This window comes from Musa acuminata, chromosome BXJ3-7 (genome assembly GCF_036884655.1).
Source record: "Musa acuminata AAA Group cultivar baxijiao chromosome BXJ3-7, Cavendish_Baxijiao_AAA, whole genome shotgun sequence".
In the NCBI taxonomy this organism is placed as follows: Eukaryota; Viridiplantae; Streptophyta; class Magnoliopsida; order Zingiberales; family Musaceae; genus Musa; species Musa acuminata.
This window is the reverse complement of record NC_088355.1, coordinates 2,603,474-2,623,608: the sequence shown is the minus strand read 5'-3', so window position 1 is coordinate 2,623,608 and position 20,135 is coordinate 2,603,474. Positions and strand designations below refer to the sequence as shown.

Genomic DNA, 20,135 nt, shown 5'->3' with positions numbered 1-20,135 from the left:
TAAAAATACTATAGGTCGAGGGCATAGCCTCACCCAAGCGTGCATTGATAGAGTCAGTCTATGGACGCTCCTGAACTTCGAACAACCTTACACATATGAATCAGGGCCACGTCGTGTTGACAAATACGTCAACGACATTTTCCCTTAACATTTTGGCACTAGGAGGGCCCGATATCATAGGAGCGTCCATAGACTGACTCTATCAATGCACGCTTGGGTGAGGCTATGCCCTCGACCCATAGTATTTTTACTTAGATAAAAGTAAGTTAGTATTGAGGTGGCCCTGATTCTTATGTGTAAGTTAGTATTGAGGTCCACTCTTTAGCCTTGAGTCCTTTTTATCTAAAGTTCAGGGTTTGTTTTTTAACCTAATATTGAGAAGGCAAAATATCCCATAAAGATTCTACATAGAAGGTAATTTGTAACTGGTCCGAGTTGCCCTTTGAACTCCTAGGAATATTTATGTGAATATTCTGTAAATGAGATAGGTAATCGTCCCGAGCTGCCCCTAGATCCCCAAGAATATTCTTGTGATATATTTTACAAGGGAGGTAGTTTGATAACTGAGCCGCCCCTTAGACTTTCAGAATATTTCTATGAAGATTCTATAAAGGAGGCAGTACAGTAACTAACCCGAGCATTCTATAAAGGAGGCAGTACAATAACTAACCCGAGCTATCTCTTATACTCCTATCTATACTGGCGAATGGGTGTTGAGCCGTCTAGGCCTTTTTTTCTCCTATAGTCCTTATGTGGTATTTGCGCGATGATTGACAGATTATATATTCTCTATAATTATTTTTTATATAAAATTATCCAAAAAATATTACACTCGATTACACTCATTCATAAAACATATTAAAAAATTAATTTTTATATAAAATTATCCTAAATTCATCAAAAAAAACTTGAATTATCCTAAAAAATAATTTTTATATAAAAATTATTTTAAATTATCTAAAAATATTATACTCGAATTATACTAAGGTTATACTCAAGTTATACTCTTTTATAGTTATACTCTTATATATATATATATATATATATATATATATATATATATATATATATATATATATATATATATATATATATATATATATATAAAGCTATCATGAATTCATCATAAAATCAATCATAAAACCTATATTTTTTTTATTTTAAATATCGACTTAGTTACACTCAAAATTGAAATAAGTTAAACTTAATTATCTAACTTATTTTAAAATTAATATTTCTATTTTTATATAATTTTAGAAATTTTAAAATCAATCAAGCTTGAAACAAGCCGAATCAATAATATTATCGAAATTTTTCAAAAATGAGGAAAAACCAATTAAGATGTGCCATCCCATAATACCCTATTACTATGAGTATTCTCGATAAATTGTTCAATTTTTTTTTAAGTGAAAAAAAGTTAAACTGTGCTTATTACTTCTTTTACTTCGACCAATGGATGCATCTCTTTACAGCTCATTACTCCAATGTCAAACATTTATTTATTTGTTGTTGCGTGCAGAGATCGAATAAAAGACACGCTCTCCTTCTCTCACTTTTACGTCTATAAATGCATTCCTCTCGTCGCTGTTTCGTCTCACTCCCAAATCAACAGCAAAAGCGAGTAACCCAAGGCACGTGACGGCCGGTCGCGTTCCGTTCCATCAGCGTCTTACCGTCACGTGTGCCGCGGTGAGGGAGGGCTTACGGTCGTAGCACAGCGGCGTCGGCTGTCGTGGCCGCCGCACGCGAACCTCGCACCTGTGGGCGTCCCCCCTTGGAAATCCAAATCCATCCACGGTCGGTAGATGGATGATATCATTTGCGTGGCTTTCTAACACTGGAGCTGCTCCCAGTTGTGATGCAGAACTAATACATGGATAGTTGTGTTTTATGGGAGACATCAACAATCTGCTGTCACGATGGATGTGTTGTTCAAGCTGGAAATATAGTCTCCGTCAGAGCTCCTAAACATAGCTTGTTCTTTAGATCTGTTTGACTTCCTTGATTTGCGGGATCCTTCGATGGATTCTTACTTCGTATCACCTGTGTCCAAGAATCCGACCAATGTCAACTATACAACATTGTCTTTCATACATCAATCAAGTTTTCCTCCACAATAATTTGCTAATTTCACATTAAAAAATGGATATGTAATTGTCCGATAACACACCTGACGTCTGATTGCAAAGAAAATAACCAGAAGTTGCCCATAAAATGTCGAAAAGCAAATTTCCAAATTCTTAGTCTCCCTGCCAAACAAACACTTGAAAGGTAATTGTCCAGTGGAAATTTTCCTTGGGGTATTTTTGTTGCCACGGCACCATGCCATTAACATACTGTTTCAGCATTCCTCTACGAATTATAGATCGGCATGCATATCGATCGATCAGTTAACAGCACATATTCAAGCTTATCTTTGCATAGCAATTGATCTCTATAAGTTTGTTACAGTGAAATAGTCGTTAAATAACAATGATTGGGTTCAAACTACCATAAAAAGAGTTTGGCTGCCAAAGGTTGATGCACAAAAACACATCCGAAACCGTCCATTTGTGATTTCCCAGTTCTATTTGACAGGAAAAAGGGTTAGTATATGTGAGACACAGGCATGGATGCCTCATCCATGAAAAAGCTCGAGGAATATTTACAGTAGAATTCAATGTCTCAGCTTCGTTGTAGGGGGACAGAACATGTACTTCCATGTAAAAACCTATAGTGGCGGTATGATGTATGAATCAATGCGACCGAGAAATCTCAAGTCCTTTGTACACAATGCCAAACCTAATGTCCTGCAAGGTAGACCGTAAAACTTTGGTGCTCACAATTGACATTAAACTTGAATCTCTGGGTACGTTCATCATGGGCTTGTTTTACTCGATGCCTGCAAGATGAACATTACCCAAAATGTGTAAACTTCCATTGAAATGGCTTGTCAAAGAGAGCACCATATTCTTAGGATATTCTATGATGACCGTGATCGCAATTAAACAAGCCTAATATGCAAGTAGTCGGTCATAGCTATTGCCTTTACGAACAAAATCTATTTAGAAAGATTAACAGCTCAAAGATAGCAGTTGCAATAGTTAGTTGAATAATGGCATTGATGTATCATTGACACCATATCTGAAAAATTAGTTGAATAGCTAGTTAGAAGGTGAACCTGAACTTGGTGCAAGAGTTCCTCGAGTTCTTGAGTTATCTCTTCAAAAGAGGGTCGTTTAGAAGGAACCTCGTCCCAGCATCTCTGCATCAAAGCTGCTAATCTAGGATGCATATCCTTTGGAATATCTGGCCGTAGGCCCTGGCATCACACAAGTATCAGTTATACAATATTATTAAGCACCTTAACAAAAAGTTTATTGCTTCTGAACAAGTATCTTAAACAAAGGGATATGCAGGTCTAAAACAAGCTAGCCATCTACAAACTATGCAATAAAAATCAATCATATCTTACCCATCCCACAAAAAACTTGATACTCCAAAAGAAATTAGTGTGAAGCAAAGCAATAACAAAATTTTCTATCCTTTCTATGATTATTAGTTCTCTTGAAGCATTCTACAAAAGCTATAACCTCTTTCGGGTGTCCAAAGTGCATTTTAAAAAAGGGCAATCATGTTACTTCAATTTTGCATGAAGGTATCAGTAATTGGAACTTTTTCCAAAATCCGAGCAGGTGTAAAAGAATACATTTATCCAGGGTGTGAGAGAAAAGAAAGACCTGTCTTACTCCCAGAGCAGCTTGCAAGGGTGTCATATTATCATATGGAACCTTCAGGACAAAAGAAACTTTTTACTGTTACAGATATTAACATAGGTCCAATTTCTTGACCACAAATCAGTATCATGAAGTAGGATGTTTCTCAAGTGCTTACCCTTGATGTTGCTAACTCCCATAGAACAATTGCAAAACTGAACACGTCTGCCTTATTATCATAGTGTTGATGGTTTATAACCTTCAAAAACAATAGTATAAAAGCACATTAGAAACAATAATTTTTAAAGCCGTAAAGGCACAGTAGCATTATACATAAGGTGTAAAATTTGTTAAGATTCATCCAGAGATTGGAAGGACCTAAATGTGCAGAACTTTATGCTTTAACACCTACATATCAGCATTTACCATAGTCATCATCATGATAAAAGAGTCAAGCTGTTGCAATTCCGAGAAAGTGCACAATTTTATGTTTTAACTTATACATATTATCACTAACTATGGCCGTGATATGGCCCATGACATGTAAATATTTTCTGTAGTAACAACAATTTCCAAAACCCATGATATTTTACTCTTTTTTGAAAATTCGCTTTCCGTATTCCTTCTTCCCACAAGGATTCATAACCTCACATTGTAGGTAGAAACAAATCTGGAAATTTTAGCAGGGAAAAATTTTGCACAGACTTAGAAACATGTTAGATTCAGTCAGGCATCCAGGATATTAAAATTTCAAATGCATTTGAAGTTAATTTACCTTGTTATTATTGTCATTTTTTTCTACTAAACTGGTATCTCTTTGATGGGCATTCACCATTATGCTCAAATTAATCATAGAACCATCAGAATCTTTAAAAATCTTTAATGTCTCATGGCTTCGGATTCTAAAATCAAAAGAAATTCATCTAAATTAAAGCATTACCTCATTGTAAATGATGCAATTAATTTGCTCTCAAGCATAAATTCTTACAATGTTCCATTTGGTTCCAAAGATAATTTTTGACAGCCCAAAAAGAATGGCCACATGCATGATACACCTACAAATATAAGGTCTAAGGAGGATCAATGCATGAAACCTTACCCTAAGTGGAGAGATTGTTTTTGTTACTCAAACTCAAACCCTAGTCACTCAGATCACAAGAACAACTTTACTGTTGTACCAAAGCCCACCATCTAAAACATTTGATAGTATAAACCGACATATGATTTTACAGTTGTATATCTTGTTTCAATCAAAATGTTCCATAATCTAAATCATTCTGTTTCTGGCAAACATTTTAGCCCGAAGGTAATTTTTTTGTATTACAAAGTACAATGACTGTACCATTTCCATATAGTTTGCTCCCACACCCAGAAATTTGGTGACTTTGTATCAGTTTCGCCAATCTTGTTGAAGTACAATGATCACCAAAGACCATGTGCACTAGAAGAACAAAGACATCGAATGTCATACATGGTATCATGCAATTTATTCTCCGACGTGATGTTGTTTTAATTTATAACTAACAGAATTTATACTTTCATATTAACATTCGAGAAATAATCAATATCATCATCTAGTGACCCAATGCTGAAACTGCATTTTGTGTTTTGATGACACAATTTAAGCAACCAAGTTAGTAGAAGTCACTAAGAATGAAAAGTCTGCTAAAATTTAATGGTAAGAGAAACTCAAAGACTGAGGTAAATTAATAAAGTGTAAATCAGTTTTTACTACCAGGTGATAACAGCAAAAAGGACAGTCTATAAACAGAATAAACCTACCTCAGGGGCCATCCATCTGTATGTACCAGTTTCAGCAGTCATGACTCCCTCTTGATTCTGAAACCGAGCCACACCAAAGTCACCCACCTTTACAACCTACATTGATTGACAAATTGCACTGGAATTTATCAAACAAAACAAGATAGCATTACCTCATGGAATTCATTAATTACATTAGCATTATTAACGGAAAGAACAGCCACTCGCCTAAATGGGTGTAAAGATAGATTCCTGTAACTCAAATAAATCACTACAACCCCAAACAAATGTCAAAATGCATCTCTTCAACTAAAATAAACACTCACAAGAACAAGCATACAAACAAACAAGGGCAAGAAGAATATTCTGGACTAACAAACTTACAAACTGAAGCCATAAATAAGAACAGAATCCACTGAAAATCAAATTAAATTTATAGGTGTCCTGAGCAATGGCTTGATTCTGCGTCCCCCTTCCATTTGGAAGAGGTGACATGTAACTTCAGTGAGATTTTTTCCCTAGTTATGGACAAGTACAGTATTTGGAAAAAAATGATATATGACATAAATGAAATATACACACAAAACTAAGGTGGCATCAAATCTGAGTGATAATACAGGATAAAAAAAAAAAAAAAAGCTGCATACACTGTTGGCATCCAACAGCAGGTTTGCTGTCTTGAGATCCCTATGAATAATGTTGTTTTGGTGCAAATAGTCCATTCCTTTGCAGATATCAATGGAGAACTTCAGCAAGTGTGGGAGCTCCAAAGATATGTGCTGCTTATGTAGATGATCATAAAGGTTTCCACCAGTCATGTATTCTGAATAAAAAATATTTCACTTGTAAGCAAAGAATTTAAACAAAATGTTAACAAGAAACACTGAAGTAACAACATGCTAATAAAATTGGAGGGAAAAAAAAAATACTGTTTTAATGTCGTACTCACTCTAATTATTAACAAACTAACCATCGACAGTTTGTTGCAGTTTATTGTTTGAAGAATTATAATGATATGGGGCTCTTGATGCAAGAGAGTTTATTTCAGTTTTAATCAATAAAAATTTAGAGACTTCATCCTTTTCCCTTCAATCTAATTCTTGAGAGGGTGATATGTTGCTATTAAACCTAGGTGTTCCTCCTGCGAGATTTCTCTTTCCTCCTTTATTTTCTATTCATTTCATGGTGTATTCTCTACATAAGCTTCTCAGTTGGACTATTATTCATGTTTCCTTTAATATGTTTCTGCTGATTTCAGAGATCATAACCTTGGTCTAGGCCTACTGTATAGATTATAAGCTGTAAGAAACTTTTAACAACGTCCCAAGTACTGGTTGAACTAGCATGTAGAAATTGATATTTATAAATCTGATTTTTTTTTTCACAATTTTCTTTTTCTGGTGAAGCCGGTCGGTACAGGTTGGGTACATAGCTTGGTATACCAGTTTATCCACCTGCCAAAACTGGTATCAGATAGGCCCTCAAGAAGAATATTAACATATCTTTTTGGAGAGGTCAAATATACTAGTTTGGTTTCTAGAGAAAATTAGTGATGCAACTATAACCCAAAAGGAAAAAATCTAGTGTTTATAGGTCTGCTACAAAATTCTAATATAGCCATATTGAGTCACCAACATGATTTGCATTGAAGCACTGATTAATGTAACATATCCACTTTTCTTAAGTCTTTTACACTTTTCAACAATCTATCAGTCTTCTTTATGCATTTAATGTTGTCTAATTCTGTACTTCTCTTTCCTCAATTAACAAGTTTGTCTGTATCCTTTATTAGATGTGGAAGTGGTCTGTAGGTAAAAAAGTTGCCAACTAGCTCCTTTAAAGAAGGGGACTTTTTACACATTTCCTAGCAGAGTTGAGAATAATATATTTGCCAATACAAATCCCAGTGTAGCATACATGTCCTGTCAAATATTATGATTTTCCTTATATAACCATTTGATTAAAATTTATATGGAAAATTCAGGTTAACCACTAGCAACCATGGTTTTTAGTAGCTAGTCTAAAATTAAAAGATATAAGAGAATACAAAACAACCAAAATACACCTTAATATTTTTTATCATCATAGTTTTGAAGTACCAAATTGATGATTATCAATTCCAATTAAAGTTTGAAAGTCAACTATCAAATGATAGTCGACTGATGAATATGCAAGTTTCTTGGTCTTGCAGATGCTATACTTAAATCCAGAGAGATAAACATGAAAAATTATTGAAGGGATACTTGTTGCAACTTTGTCTTCAAAGAAAATTAGAATGCAAGCAAGAAACTGACATAAGGAGAAAATACACATTGAATTTTTATTATAAAAATCAAAGAAAATATTTAATGCTGTATGAAGTACTTTAACTTGAAGCACCTTTATCTTTTTCTTACATAATATCTAGACTAACAAACTAGATCTAGCACACTGATATATCAAACCCAGAAAAGTCTTAAAATTGTAGCAGAGCCACAAAATACTAGATTTTTCCTACCAGGCTATATGGCTAACCTCATCATTCTTTTCTGTCACATCCAGGTTCAGGTGTTGCAAGAGGTGGATGCTAATGTGTCTCTATGAAAAGTTAATATTTAGACTATTATAAAAGCCAGCTGCTAGCGTTCTGAACTATCAACATAAAGATACACTTGTTAATAGTTTTTTTTTCTACATAAAACAAAACAAGAAACCACTACATGAAAAGTCTAAAAAGTTATTTGACTAAAAGAACCTTACATTCTAACGCAGTTCCTCATAATTATATATATAGTCTGTGAAAGGACAGGACAGAGGTTTATCTCATAGTGCTAGAATATAATCCATCGCACAAGAAAATATTTTGATACCTCACATGGGCAAACAAAAAACTTACCTGTCTGTCTACACAGATGTGTCAAAATGCTATGATTTTACTATGACACATAAATGTACTGATGTATTCTTTTTGCCTATAATTCAGGCAAACATAATATTATAATCACATTCTAGTGGTGTAGTTTAACTTCAAGTACTAACAAGGAGCGGGAAAAAGCATCATACATGTTGTTAATTTAATTAAGAGAGAATGACTATTGAAGACAACTTTAGCAAGACCATAGAAGAGTTGAAACTTTAGCCAAAACCGATGTTCAAGAAGGCCCAAAAGATTGTGCCTAATATGTTTGATCTATTTGTTATCAAGTACAGAAGATTAAAGAAGAAATCATAATAAATTAAGTAAGATGACTAAAGTGAACAGTGTATCCCAAGAGTGTTGTCTGACTGTTGTCTGCACCTCATCATCCCAGAACATTAACAATTTTACAGACAAATACAATTAGAAAACAGCGTATCCAAAGAGACAATGTGCCATGAGGATGGTGAGATGAATATGTGGATTAGTAAAAAAGAAAGAGCAAGAGATGTTTGCAACTGTGAATTACTGAAGGTGATAACTATCAAAAATAAAATGAAGGATGCACATTTAAGATTGTTTAGACATCCAATAAAGATCCAGAAATCAAGTTTCAGGACACCAACTAATCCCAAGGCTTAAATAAGGCATAAGTTCAGACCTTAACATCATGGCTTCTGGATTCACTAGTATCATCATAAGATTGATGATCATTGTCATCCAAATCAATCTAATGAGAAGCAAAAAGAGAAAGGAGAAAAGGAATAAATCAGAAAAGAGCATAGCAAAATTGAGGGCTTAGGAAGGCTGGTGATCTGCCTTTAGGGTGATACATGATACATGCATGGGCCTAGCAAGGACGTCAGGGACTTTAGTGAATGGCTTTCATTAGCATGTGTTTCTACCCATCCTCAAAGGGCAACTTCTAATAACTTAACCCAGGTGGTATTCAGGCTCGGGATGTGACAGTCATTACTGAAAAGTATTAGCATCAAGATAAAAGTGAATCTTTAGCTTAACATCAACCTAATACTGGTATGAGCTAACTTAAAGAATGAAATAATGCCCTTTCTTCTAAACCGTGAAAAAAAAAATTGTCATTGTCAATTTAAGATTTACCTGTTATTATGCAAAGTTCTGTAGGCTTCACACATGCACCTATATAGTGAACAATGTTTTTATGGTGAACTCTCCTGAAATAAAAAGAGACTTCAGAACAATAATGACTAAGTTGACATAGTATAATAGGAGTTATAAGACGTTGAAAGTCTCAAATGCAGTTATATTTATGAAACACCTTAAAATATCTACTTCTTGATTAAATTCCAGCAACAAAGCTTCATTTAGCTGATCAGCTCTAAGAATCTTCACCGCAACATCCTGACCCAAGTAAGTTGCACGATACCTTTATGAAGCATCAAAACACCAATACACATACAGTTAAGATATAAAACTATAAGACAAAAGGTGAAGAAGCAGAAGCAGCAATATCTCATAAATTTCCAGACTTACAAATCTCCACAAGATCCACGTGCAATCTTTTTTCCCATCTTCAAAAATCTTCTATCAATTTCCCAATCAACAACCTTTGATTGTGAACCCAGCACCTTTTCGGTGGACGAACAACGAGATGCGCCAGACAAGGAACCCTATATTAATCCCAGAAAAAAGAGCATCATTCATTTTAAGTATTGCATCATTGATTAAGCAGGAACTGCTAAATGTTTAAATATACAAAATTTTGAAAATATACAAAGTTCTTCTTTTTGACACAAATAAATCCAATAAAAAAAGTAAAAGTAATTTCTTGTGGAACATAACATAACTATACCTCATTATATGCAATGGCTGCATCATCCAGCTCCTTCAGCAAACCATCTGTTTCCTGACCACACCCATTGCAAAGTCAGCAACATTTTGGCTTGGAATAGATCCCTGCCATTAGAAGAAACCAGGATCACAGTGCCCTTTATTAATTTAAGGGCCCATGTGGACAGAGCATTATCCATCACACACACTATATTACCTGGTTCGTGGGCAGAACAGAAGGAAACAGCTATGCCCAGAGGAACCACACATTACAATTAGAGGATTAATTTGTGCAACATATAACCAGACAAACATAGACAGCAAGGATGCAGTAGGAGAAATATGCAGTGGAACTGAAATAATATAAAGCAAAAACCATAACAGTTAGTCAACCTCCACTTTCACACTGTCAAGAAAAAACTCCAATTGGTTGAAGATATTAGATTAAAATGTGTTCTAAATGGTTAAAATTATCTCAACCTCTAGAATGTTCTACACCACAAAAAAACTAAGATAAATTGGAAAAGCCTATAGTGCAGGAAGATCTCATTATCGAAAACTTATTTTAGTCAACTAGAGGGTCGATCCTTTAACAGATTCCTTCTCTGCTGAATTGTGTATCAATTGGTGACATGTCCACTACAGGTGCTTTGTTTCATGTGATCGAGAATTATGATATGAGTCTCAATTCCAGGTGACTTAAACGTAAAATTCACTTGGAAGTAATTTACAATGCAAAGCATTTCAAGAAATTATTTCTGTTAAGTGCACTTCTATTGGCAAAACAGAGGAGATGCTTGAAACAACTAGCAGAAAGACAATAAGCATAAATGATCACTGCACCAACAACCAAGGATTCTACAACAAACACAAACATAAAATATGCAAACTATAAAGATAATTTGTTTCGTGCAAGGAGACTAAAATTCAATAATAATCGCTGAAGCTGTGATGCTTAGGGATGGCTTAAAGATTGCATGGTAGATTTTGATACAGATTTATAGCTTAAACAAAATAAGAAAATATTGTAGACTTTGATGCCGCCAAAAGGTACATTAAATAATGTCAAATCAAACACACACACACACAGATACACACACATATAACTACCCTAATATACCATTTAATTACATCTATCACAGATCAATTTGGTGGATATATAAACAAAGGTACCATATAAGAATAACGTAGAGATGAAGGAAGAATGAAGCAAAGAAATAATCTTTTACACGATAAGCAGGAGGTCTAACAAGATATCAAGATAGATAGAGGTAGATGTTAGTTGACTGACAAGTATAGGGACTTTGAGTTGCCTTTTCCTGAACGTAGAGGTCCAACAACTGACATTTATTCAAATAATGGACTAACAAGGATAAGACACAATGCCAGCTGCAACATGGAGCAATCAATCTGGTTAAGGCCATAATCTATCAACTAAATCAAATTAAATATAAATAAATCTACTTCGGAAGCCTCTTTACCATGCAAATGTTCTCTTTTTCACACAAAAGGTTGTTCACGTGTAAACTTCCTTTACCTTCTTATTTACACTAATTTACATGATTATTCCAAAGGCTGTGAATTCACAATCAGTAGCCTTTTTTTCTAATTTTCATACATAGCCTTGGGCAAGATTGACTATAAATAAAACAATAAGACTTCCATCTTGGCAAGGAAACTAAATGAGTACAACTCAGCTGTTTAAATAACTTTTTTTGTGGCCACAACTTATCCAGGAAGAAAAAAGAGAAAAAGAAAGAACAAAGAAAGATTACCTCTTCTGGCCAACCATCAACTTCAAACACGTCCAAGGAATAACCATCAGTTGTTGAAAAAACATGAGCTTCACGGATGTTCAACCCAATGTCGGCAAGCAAAGCAGATAACTAAAAGAGTAGATTTAATTTAAACTTGAAAAAAATGTAATGAGAAACAATGGAAGTAATCATAATAATTCACCTTAAACTTATGGAGTGAGATATTTATGTCAACCATAAAAAAGTGTTTATGAAACATCAGTTTGGAAAACAGGAGCAAAGGAAAGAGAATGCAATCCTCATCAGACAACTTTAGCAACACCAGTATACAAAATGCATTAAAATATCACCAGTGCATTTAATATAGATCACATACTTGATCTGCTTCTCTATGAAGTACATCATCATCAAGCAGGTAGAATATGTAGTTGTATAAAAGTTTTGGTTAGTTACTACCTGGTTCCTATGACTAGCTTGATAACCACCATCATACAATTCACCCATATCTAGTATCTAGAGCTTCATGGAACCATCTGCAAAAAGCTGAACCACTTTGCAAATTGGTGGCACCAGTTAGTTCAGTCTAACTCCAAATATGGGCCCACGATGCTCCATCATGAGAATCTCCCACTCCTAGGAGGTGGCATCGGTTAGTTCAGCCTAACACCTAAGGAAGGCCTGCTATATCAATGTTCTATCAGGAGGATATTTAAGCCTATGCCTCAAAAGCTTTGTTATTAATTGAGTAGGATTCTTAAGCCAAGAGGAGCATCTTGTTTCCAAAAATAACATCCAAAATAAGAAGGGAAGAAAAAAAGATTATTGCTTTTTTTAGTGTGTGTGTGTGTGTGTGCTGAAGTTGACTGGTTTCCACCTTTTCTGCCACTAAGGTTTAGGGGTCATGTCATATACAAAAACTAGTTATTTTAGATCTAAAATCCTAGAAATTATATTGAATGAAACCATGTTTTCAGCTTTTGGATGGTGACAACTATTTATGCAGGAACAAGCAACCATGTCAGAGAGCAACAATCTATTTATGCTTCAGTTGCTTGGCAACCATTTAACTAAACAAGGGATATTGCCCTACTTATAGATCAATGGCAGAAAAGGAATCATCTAGCCAATCCCAAATAGTTGGGACATTATGTATTATTGTTCTTGTTATACTTTAGTTGCTGGCAAAAGCCTATACCTTACATATGTGCTCCAAGTTCACCTAATCACTGTATGTTCATCCTACTGGTACTTTTTTTCCATTACTAATCTACCATTCAGCGACTCTGTCAAACATTAAAATTTTTGGAGGTGCAAATATCATGTGTATGCTCATTTAGACATTTAACAAAGTTTAATCAACAATGAAGCAGTTCTAGGCGCTTGTAGGGAGAAGAATGTGGCTGAAATGGGAAAATCAGTTCAAGATGTCGAGCAGGTAAGCACATCCACAGAAAAAGCTCTAATCGTAGTCAGAATATTATATCAGAGATTACAAATATAAAGGCACATATGTATGACATCTAGTACATTTGGTACCCTAGCTTTTTTCTATTTTGGTAAAAAGGGCTAAAACTCTTACAAGGATCAATATAACCCTGACCAGAAACATCAAAGTACAAGCAAGCACAAGAATTTTGGAAATATCCAGTGATTGCCCACAAATATTACGCATTACAGTAGATGTTGCACACTAATGCTGGCCATTATGCTAATGAGTAGATAATATTATAAGGCTAGAATAGTTTCCTATCAGCTACAAAATATTTCAAGCATCATCAACCTCCGCAACTAAATTGTTATATAGGTTCTCTCGCCAAAAAGGCACTGCACAAATGGTGATTCTTTGTTGCACAGAAATCTTAATAGTGCTACTGTGGAAGCATATGCTAAGCAAATCATCCCAGGAACAACATGTATTTCCCCCTTTCCAGAGGACGTCAATGATGAAGAAACTGTAAACAAGAAATCTGGATAGCAAATCTATAGTGCAGAAACATGAAAAAAAAGACAGATCTTATGATTCTGAAAAGAAAAAATCATCCTACCTGGCTAAGGAGCTTGGGCTTGTCAATTGATGAAAATATTATCTCATGAATCGCGACATCCTTGATATCGTGCCTGCACATGACGAAATACAATTTTCTTAGCAAATAGCTAAATATAAAGGATTTCTCATAAGTTTTTAAATGCTGATCAAGGTCTTGATAAATGTGGATAGGTACAATGCAAGCTAGGCACCAAAAGACACCAAGGTGGCAAAATACCCAAGGCGCTAGACGATCGCTTAAGCACCTACCGAAGCGAAGCGAGGCACTCCCGAATATTAAAATTTAAAAATATATATTATGTTTGATAAATATGATCATAAAAATAAAAATGACACATTAAATTAGAATCATATAAAGTACCAAATTACATTATCCATCTTCTAATAACAAAAAATGTCAAAATAGTGAAGTTAAACATCAAATTCAATGATCATCATAATCAACTTCATTATTCTCAAACCCATCATCTTCCTCTTCCCCTTCAATGTTTTTATATCAATGTGATATTCCTACCTAAGTGAAATTAGAACTTCTAAGTTCTAACTCCTAACAGCGCACGACCTCATGTTGGTGCAGCAAGTTAATCAACGCAAGACTATTACCTATAAAATGAGAAAGAGAGGACTAAGGAAACGGAGAAGTAACCAGAGAAAGGCTGCGGAGGAAGGTGGGGAAGGTAGAAACCAATGACAAACGAAGCTGAAGACGACAACAAACGAAGCTGTAGTAGTGAACAAAGCTGCAAACGATGACGGACAAAGTTGCATAACGAAGATGAGCCTTGTGTGTTCAAGAAAGTAAGTGAGAGTGCTATCACCTTCTTGGTGTTATATGTGGATGGCATCTTAATCATGGGGAATGATGTAGGAATGCTCTCCATAGTAAAGACTTGGCTCTCTAGACATTTCTCCACGAACGGACGAAGCGAACGAAGCTGTAGTGGATAATGAAGTTGCTGACAATAATGAGCGAAGCGAATGAAAGCGACGGACAAAGCATACGAAGGTGACCGACGAGCGGTAGGGTTTCACTTCGTTGATTTCTTTCACTAGATTGAGCACGCGGGGGTGTGTTAGGGTAAGTGATATTAGTTGGTTCGATTGAACTAACTTACTCGCCCAATTGAACCAAAGCTCGAACTCGCCTAATTTGGCTCGAGCACATGCCCGAGGCGCCTAGCACTTGGACTGAGGCGTGTGCCTGAGCAACGCTATATTGAAAAGCCTCGCACCAAGGTGTTGCAAGGCACTCAGGTTTCGTCTCGGCCCAAGGTGTTGCATGGTGCTCGAGTCTCACCTTGCTCGAGCATCTGAGTGCGTGCCAAAGCACTTTTTGAAAACACTGGATACCGAGTGGTAGACTGAACCCATACCACCCAATAACACTAGAAAAAATAATAAAAGGTAGACCGAGCAATTTCATGCTATATGGTCCATTATCATTGTTGGACCGGTAAATGTTGATTGGGATATACTAATTGGACTGATAAATACCATATGGTATGTAACAGTTTGACAAGTATTTAGGCCATGGTATCTCAAGCAACTAATGGAGAATAATATTGAGAACATTCAATTTCGCATTTTATTTACTTCGCTCTTGTTTTACAATTCCAAAGCTTGTTCCAAAGTGGTAGGATCTCATGCCACCCCACATACTGGCCCCACCTTGGCCAACAGTAGTAAGGGCTGGGCCAGCCCCCTTAGAATCAAGACGAAGCAAGAAGAATCCCTAGATGAATTGGTTGACTGCTATTATCAAAGTGTTGATTCTAGATTATTTTCTAGTTAGAATAGGAGTATTTTAGGATTTTCTAAATAATTCTATGGTCTTTTGGCAAGATTTGTTCTTAATTTTAGTAGCTATTTTAAAAAATGTCCAGAGTCATTTATAAGCTTATTTGGGGTCTAAGAGGTACAATATAGGTCTATGCTAGACAAGTTGTGTTAACAGTTAGATGCATGTTTTAAGAATTCAAAACTTCTGTCTGCCACTGTGCAGTTTTGCAGAGTGGCAAGTGTAACTTTTCTACATCAACCTCCATACATATGAGAACTTGTAAGGCCTAAAGGTCATGGAGTCAGTCTTGGCTAAATAAAGAATTCCATTTTGTGACTAAATTTAAGCTACCAGAGTCACTTCTGTTCCTTTCTCACATGAACCTTGTCCATGTCAGCAAAATGAACTATTTCTTGAGAACAGGATTCCTTCACAATTTATGTCATATTATTCTCTATCTCTTCACTGAGCTCTCAATTTGTTCAATAATAAACACTGATGTGTACAGAAATTTAAAAAAAATTATCTACATAAAATGAAAATCAAAACTGGAGGTCAATAAATCTGAACTATAAGGGTTTAGCCAATCATTTAACTTTTCAGAGTCCTCCAGATTTGAAAAACAATATATCTATATGACATTTGACTAGTTATATAAGTTATAGGAATTCATATAACTAACATGTAACTAATGGTTTGAACTGAGTCTCACTTATGAGAACTGATTGGTATAATAAGGCATATACCTCATAGAATGAACCTCCTTTGAATCTCTGATTTCTTGAGCAATATCTTTAACATCTAAATTCAGATCTTCAAGCTTTGAACAAGGTTCAAATTCAATTCCCCGGTCTCTGTTTCTTCCAAACTAATTAGTATCAGTTAGCAATACAAAACAAAAGTATCACAAGAAATACGAAAGAGCAAAAAAGTTTGTGTGACAGGTGCAGATCAGGCAGAATTGAACAAAATGTATCAGTTAACTTCAAACAATCAGAAATACCTCATAGTAGAAAAGATTTTGATGGGTAGAGTACCTTAAATTTGGCACCATGTCTCCTTCATGGACAATATCACTATATCCTTTTCCATTTGAATCAATTCTCACAGATTGTTGCTGGGCATCATCCTCACATGCACCGGTCTGAATGCACTACCCAGTATGACATAAAACATACGAGAATTATAACAAAAAGTAATACTTGGGATAACACACATTCAGAATACAAAATCCACAACTTTTGTAAATACAGCGGGAGTCATGTATTGTCAAGGCAAAGTTATAACATTCCAGCCATACGAAGTTACCAATCACATGAAAATTTAAAGGATATGTCATAGCTATCCTGAAGGATCCGATGCAAGAAAAAACTTGTCTTCATTTGGCAGTTTCACGAAGCAAACAATATCTGGTTAACAAAAAAGCTGCAACATACACTGAACATAACAAGTATCGCCTGGCAGTTTTCAGTTTTCGTACAACATAAGGTGAACTCATGACCATAAATCCCTAAAGCAGTCACATAAAGTATAGCACATGTGTGGACTTACTCAAGTCTGCTTAAATTGATATATGAGATTACCTAAAGTTGCGAGAAAGCACTTATCTGCATTGATCACACTTTGCAAAGTGAAAAATGACCAAATTGATAAGAGTGTCTCGAGTGTATATTTTAATTACTTATTCTTTTTGTTGTTTGCCCTAATTCATCCTTTTCTTTTCCTTTCCTTTTGTTTTTCTTTGCGTGTTACGCCTGGCTATAAAAGCAAAGTCACTCTTCCTTGGATACCTACATCATGGTATTTCATGGTTGAATCAATTAAAAAAACCTAGAGTTAATGATTTATCAATAGGTAATGTTGCTCCAATACCTAACCAAACAGCAACTGCGGTACCAATCAAAAAGCTTGTTGTAGCTACTGGACAACGAAATGAAATTTATTAACATTATCCAAAAAGTACCATCAATAATCCCGTTGGTACTGAAACCATTAGAAGAACACCTAATGATTTATTGGCTACTGTGACAAGTATTTGAAATTTAACAAAGATGTGGATCCTACCTACCTACAAATAGAAGTTACATATGAAAACACTAAAAGCGAGACTTAGACAAGTGCATTTAAAGAAGGATTGACTACATAAAAGGTTTGCTTAATTGAACGTTAGGAAGAATGAGAAATTTGAAAACAAAACTAAAAATTGATAAGTGTGATCAAACATGTAGCAAGGAAGGAATTCTCTGTAAGATAGTTGATGAAGTAACCAAATCACAATACATTGTGTTGTGTAGTTGCTGATGATGTTCCTAGCAATCTTTAGTATACAATAAATAAGGTCCAATGATAAAAAAAAAAAAAAACATACGTGATGAGAAAAGCAGGGCAAGATAAGCCACAGCATCTTTTACTCACAACAAAACATATGATCAGAGTTAAGTAATTATATAAATCATGATGATCTCCTGTAGTAGTCAACTTTTTTTCTCTAAACAGCCACAACTGAGACTTGATGCAATCATCTAGAGCATGTTTGCTTAACCTGAAACAGAAGTACCCAAAGCAAGGATCTATGACCCTGGTTTTGGTAAAGCTATTGGAATGGTACAGTACCGAGCAACATACTGACCTACACTGTCCATTATATTAAAAATGCAGTATAAAAAACCAATATCAAGCTACATGTTTTGATATCGATGCTTGGTCAAATTGGTAAATAATAGTCAGTACGTGCTGATCCTTGACTTAGGTGTGAATAATAAGCACAACAAAGTTAAGAAGAATATATGCATAAACATGGTGCAAGAAACAGATCATTTTTCTTTTAGACCATCACACTGAGAGATTTGACACATTCTTCATGGTCTAACCTGTACCTGAAATACCCTCAGGTAAGAACTACACAGTTTCCAAGGCTCTCTTGTGACTAACAAGGTAATTTTTTATGGTCCAAAAGAATGTCATAGTTCATACTGACAATTACAACGATCGAGAGCTAAGTAAGAGGTCAATGATAGAAGGACCTGATAGAAAGACAAGCATACAAATCATGAAACCACAGAACATTTAAAAATCATATTTGATCAGTTCCACAAAACCTGCAACGAAGCTTGTAATGAAAAGGGTTGTATTCATGACAGGCGTTCTCTGGTACCTTTTGTACCTTCATGAAGCGGACATGGAAGATCGGTCGTTTGTCTGGGTCCTCAGCATCTGCAAGAATCTTCTGATGCAATAGCACGTCCTCTACTCTTTCCATGTTCAGATCAAGCCCATATCTAATAAACACATCATACATGGGATAGTAACAATCCCGATAGCGAAAAAATTGGAAACACAACTTCACCTCTTAACAATTTGTTAAACCAATCAGCTCAAACATTACTAACTATAACACCAAACGCGCCAAGACTGCAACTATACATCTTCGCCTCAACAAGTTGAGAAAAAAAGATCGATGTTCAAGTCAAGGTAAAGACTCAGGATATTGATCACGAAGCAGATAACACAAGTGATCCGACTCAAACATCGAACAAGGGCAGAGTCATAAAGAGAGACAAAGAAGCAAGGGGGCGGAGAACCTGAGGGGCAAGCGGCTGAGGTGGGCGTCGAGCAGGTCGCGGAGGTTGGGATTGGATATGACCTCCTCGTTGCCGCTGTCGAGCAGCCGCTCGTAGATTTCGTTCCTTAAGGCGTCGCGGGGGGAGGGGCCGCCGAGGGGCCTCGCGGGCGACGAGCTCTCGCCCTCGCCTTCGTCCATGTCGGTCGCGGGGCTGGAGCTCCGAGGCTAGGACTCGGAAGCGGAACCGCCCATGTCCACGGACCGAAGCTAGGGTTCCGAATGAAAAGGGAACAAGAAGAAGGATCTCCGGCAGTCAAGGAATACTGCAAAGCGGCGGAGATACCGGAGGAACTGAAGCGGAGGAGAAAAGAAAAGCGCAGAATGTTTCGGCGTTAGTGGAAAGTCCGAAGAGACGGCCTAAAGAAGGATTTTTTTTATCCCTTCTTTTCGGATAGGAGCAGCCTTACGATCGCCATGTCACGTCCAAGCCCTCTGCTTCCTTCCTTTCGATACATTCCTTCCGAGAACGAACAATTCCCCCACCCGAAGAAATTTCATCTTTTTAGCCCCTGATATTTTGTTATTTTATTTTGCTCCCTGACAATTATATGAGTTAATTATAAATTATTTCTTAAAATTAATTATTTTTAATATTCTGATTTTTATATTTTTTTTTTAAAATTTTAATTAAAATCTTTATGTTAAACTCATTGCTCCAATAAAACTCTTCTCTTTCTTAATATTTTACTTTCGTAAATATTAAAATTCAAAAACATAGGACTGAAATATTAAAAATAACTAATTATAAAAATAATCTATAATTAACCA

At 35.7% G+C, this 20,135-nt stretch overlaps 1 protein-coding gene across 9 annotated transcripts; it reads right to left on the bottom strand.

Annotated features, from left to right (window-relative positions):
- Positions 1-1,417: 1,417 nt before the first annotated feature.
- Positions 1,418-19,989, bottom strand: LOC135643664 (serine/threonine-protein kinase STY46-like). 9 transcript variants are annotated; one of them, XR_010498336.1, is made up of 17 exons: positions 19,327-19,989; positions 18,900-19,023; positions 16,783-16,898; positions 16,492-16,605; positions 13,964-14,036; positions 11,937-12,047; positions 10,184-10,237; positions 9,865-10,001; positions 9,650-9,757; positions 9,472-9,545; positions 6,104-6,279; positions 5,478-5,573; positions 3,874-3,954; positions 3,720-3,770; positions 3,161-3,301; positions 2,171-2,249; positions 1,418-2,043 (listed from the first exon to the last, which is right to left on the bottom strand). XR_010498336.1 is itself a non-coding variant. In XM_065160923.1 (16 exons), the coding sequence occupies exons 1-16, from the start codon at positions 19,503-19,505 to the stop codon at positions 2,858-2,860; spliced, it is 1,650 nt and encodes a 549-aa protein (XP_065016995.1). In that variant the 5' UTR covers positions 19,506-19,968; the 3' UTR covers positions 2,534-2,857. The 9 variants fall into 9 exon arrangements, 8 of the variants coding, with proteins under 8 accessions (XP_065016995.1, XP_065016998.1, XP_065016992.1 ...); XM_065160923.1 differs by lacking the exons at positions 1,418-2,043; positions 2,171-2,249 and adding an exon at positions 2,534-2,881 and having other exon boundaries at positions 18,909-19,023; positions 19,327-19,968; XM_065160926.1 differs by lacking the exons at positions 1,418-2,043; positions 2,171-2,249 and adding an exon at positions 2,534-2,881 and having other exon boundaries at positions 16,783-16,889; positions 18,909-19,023; positions 19,327-19,865.
- Between the last annotated feature and the right edge of the window lie 146 nt (positions 19,990-20,135).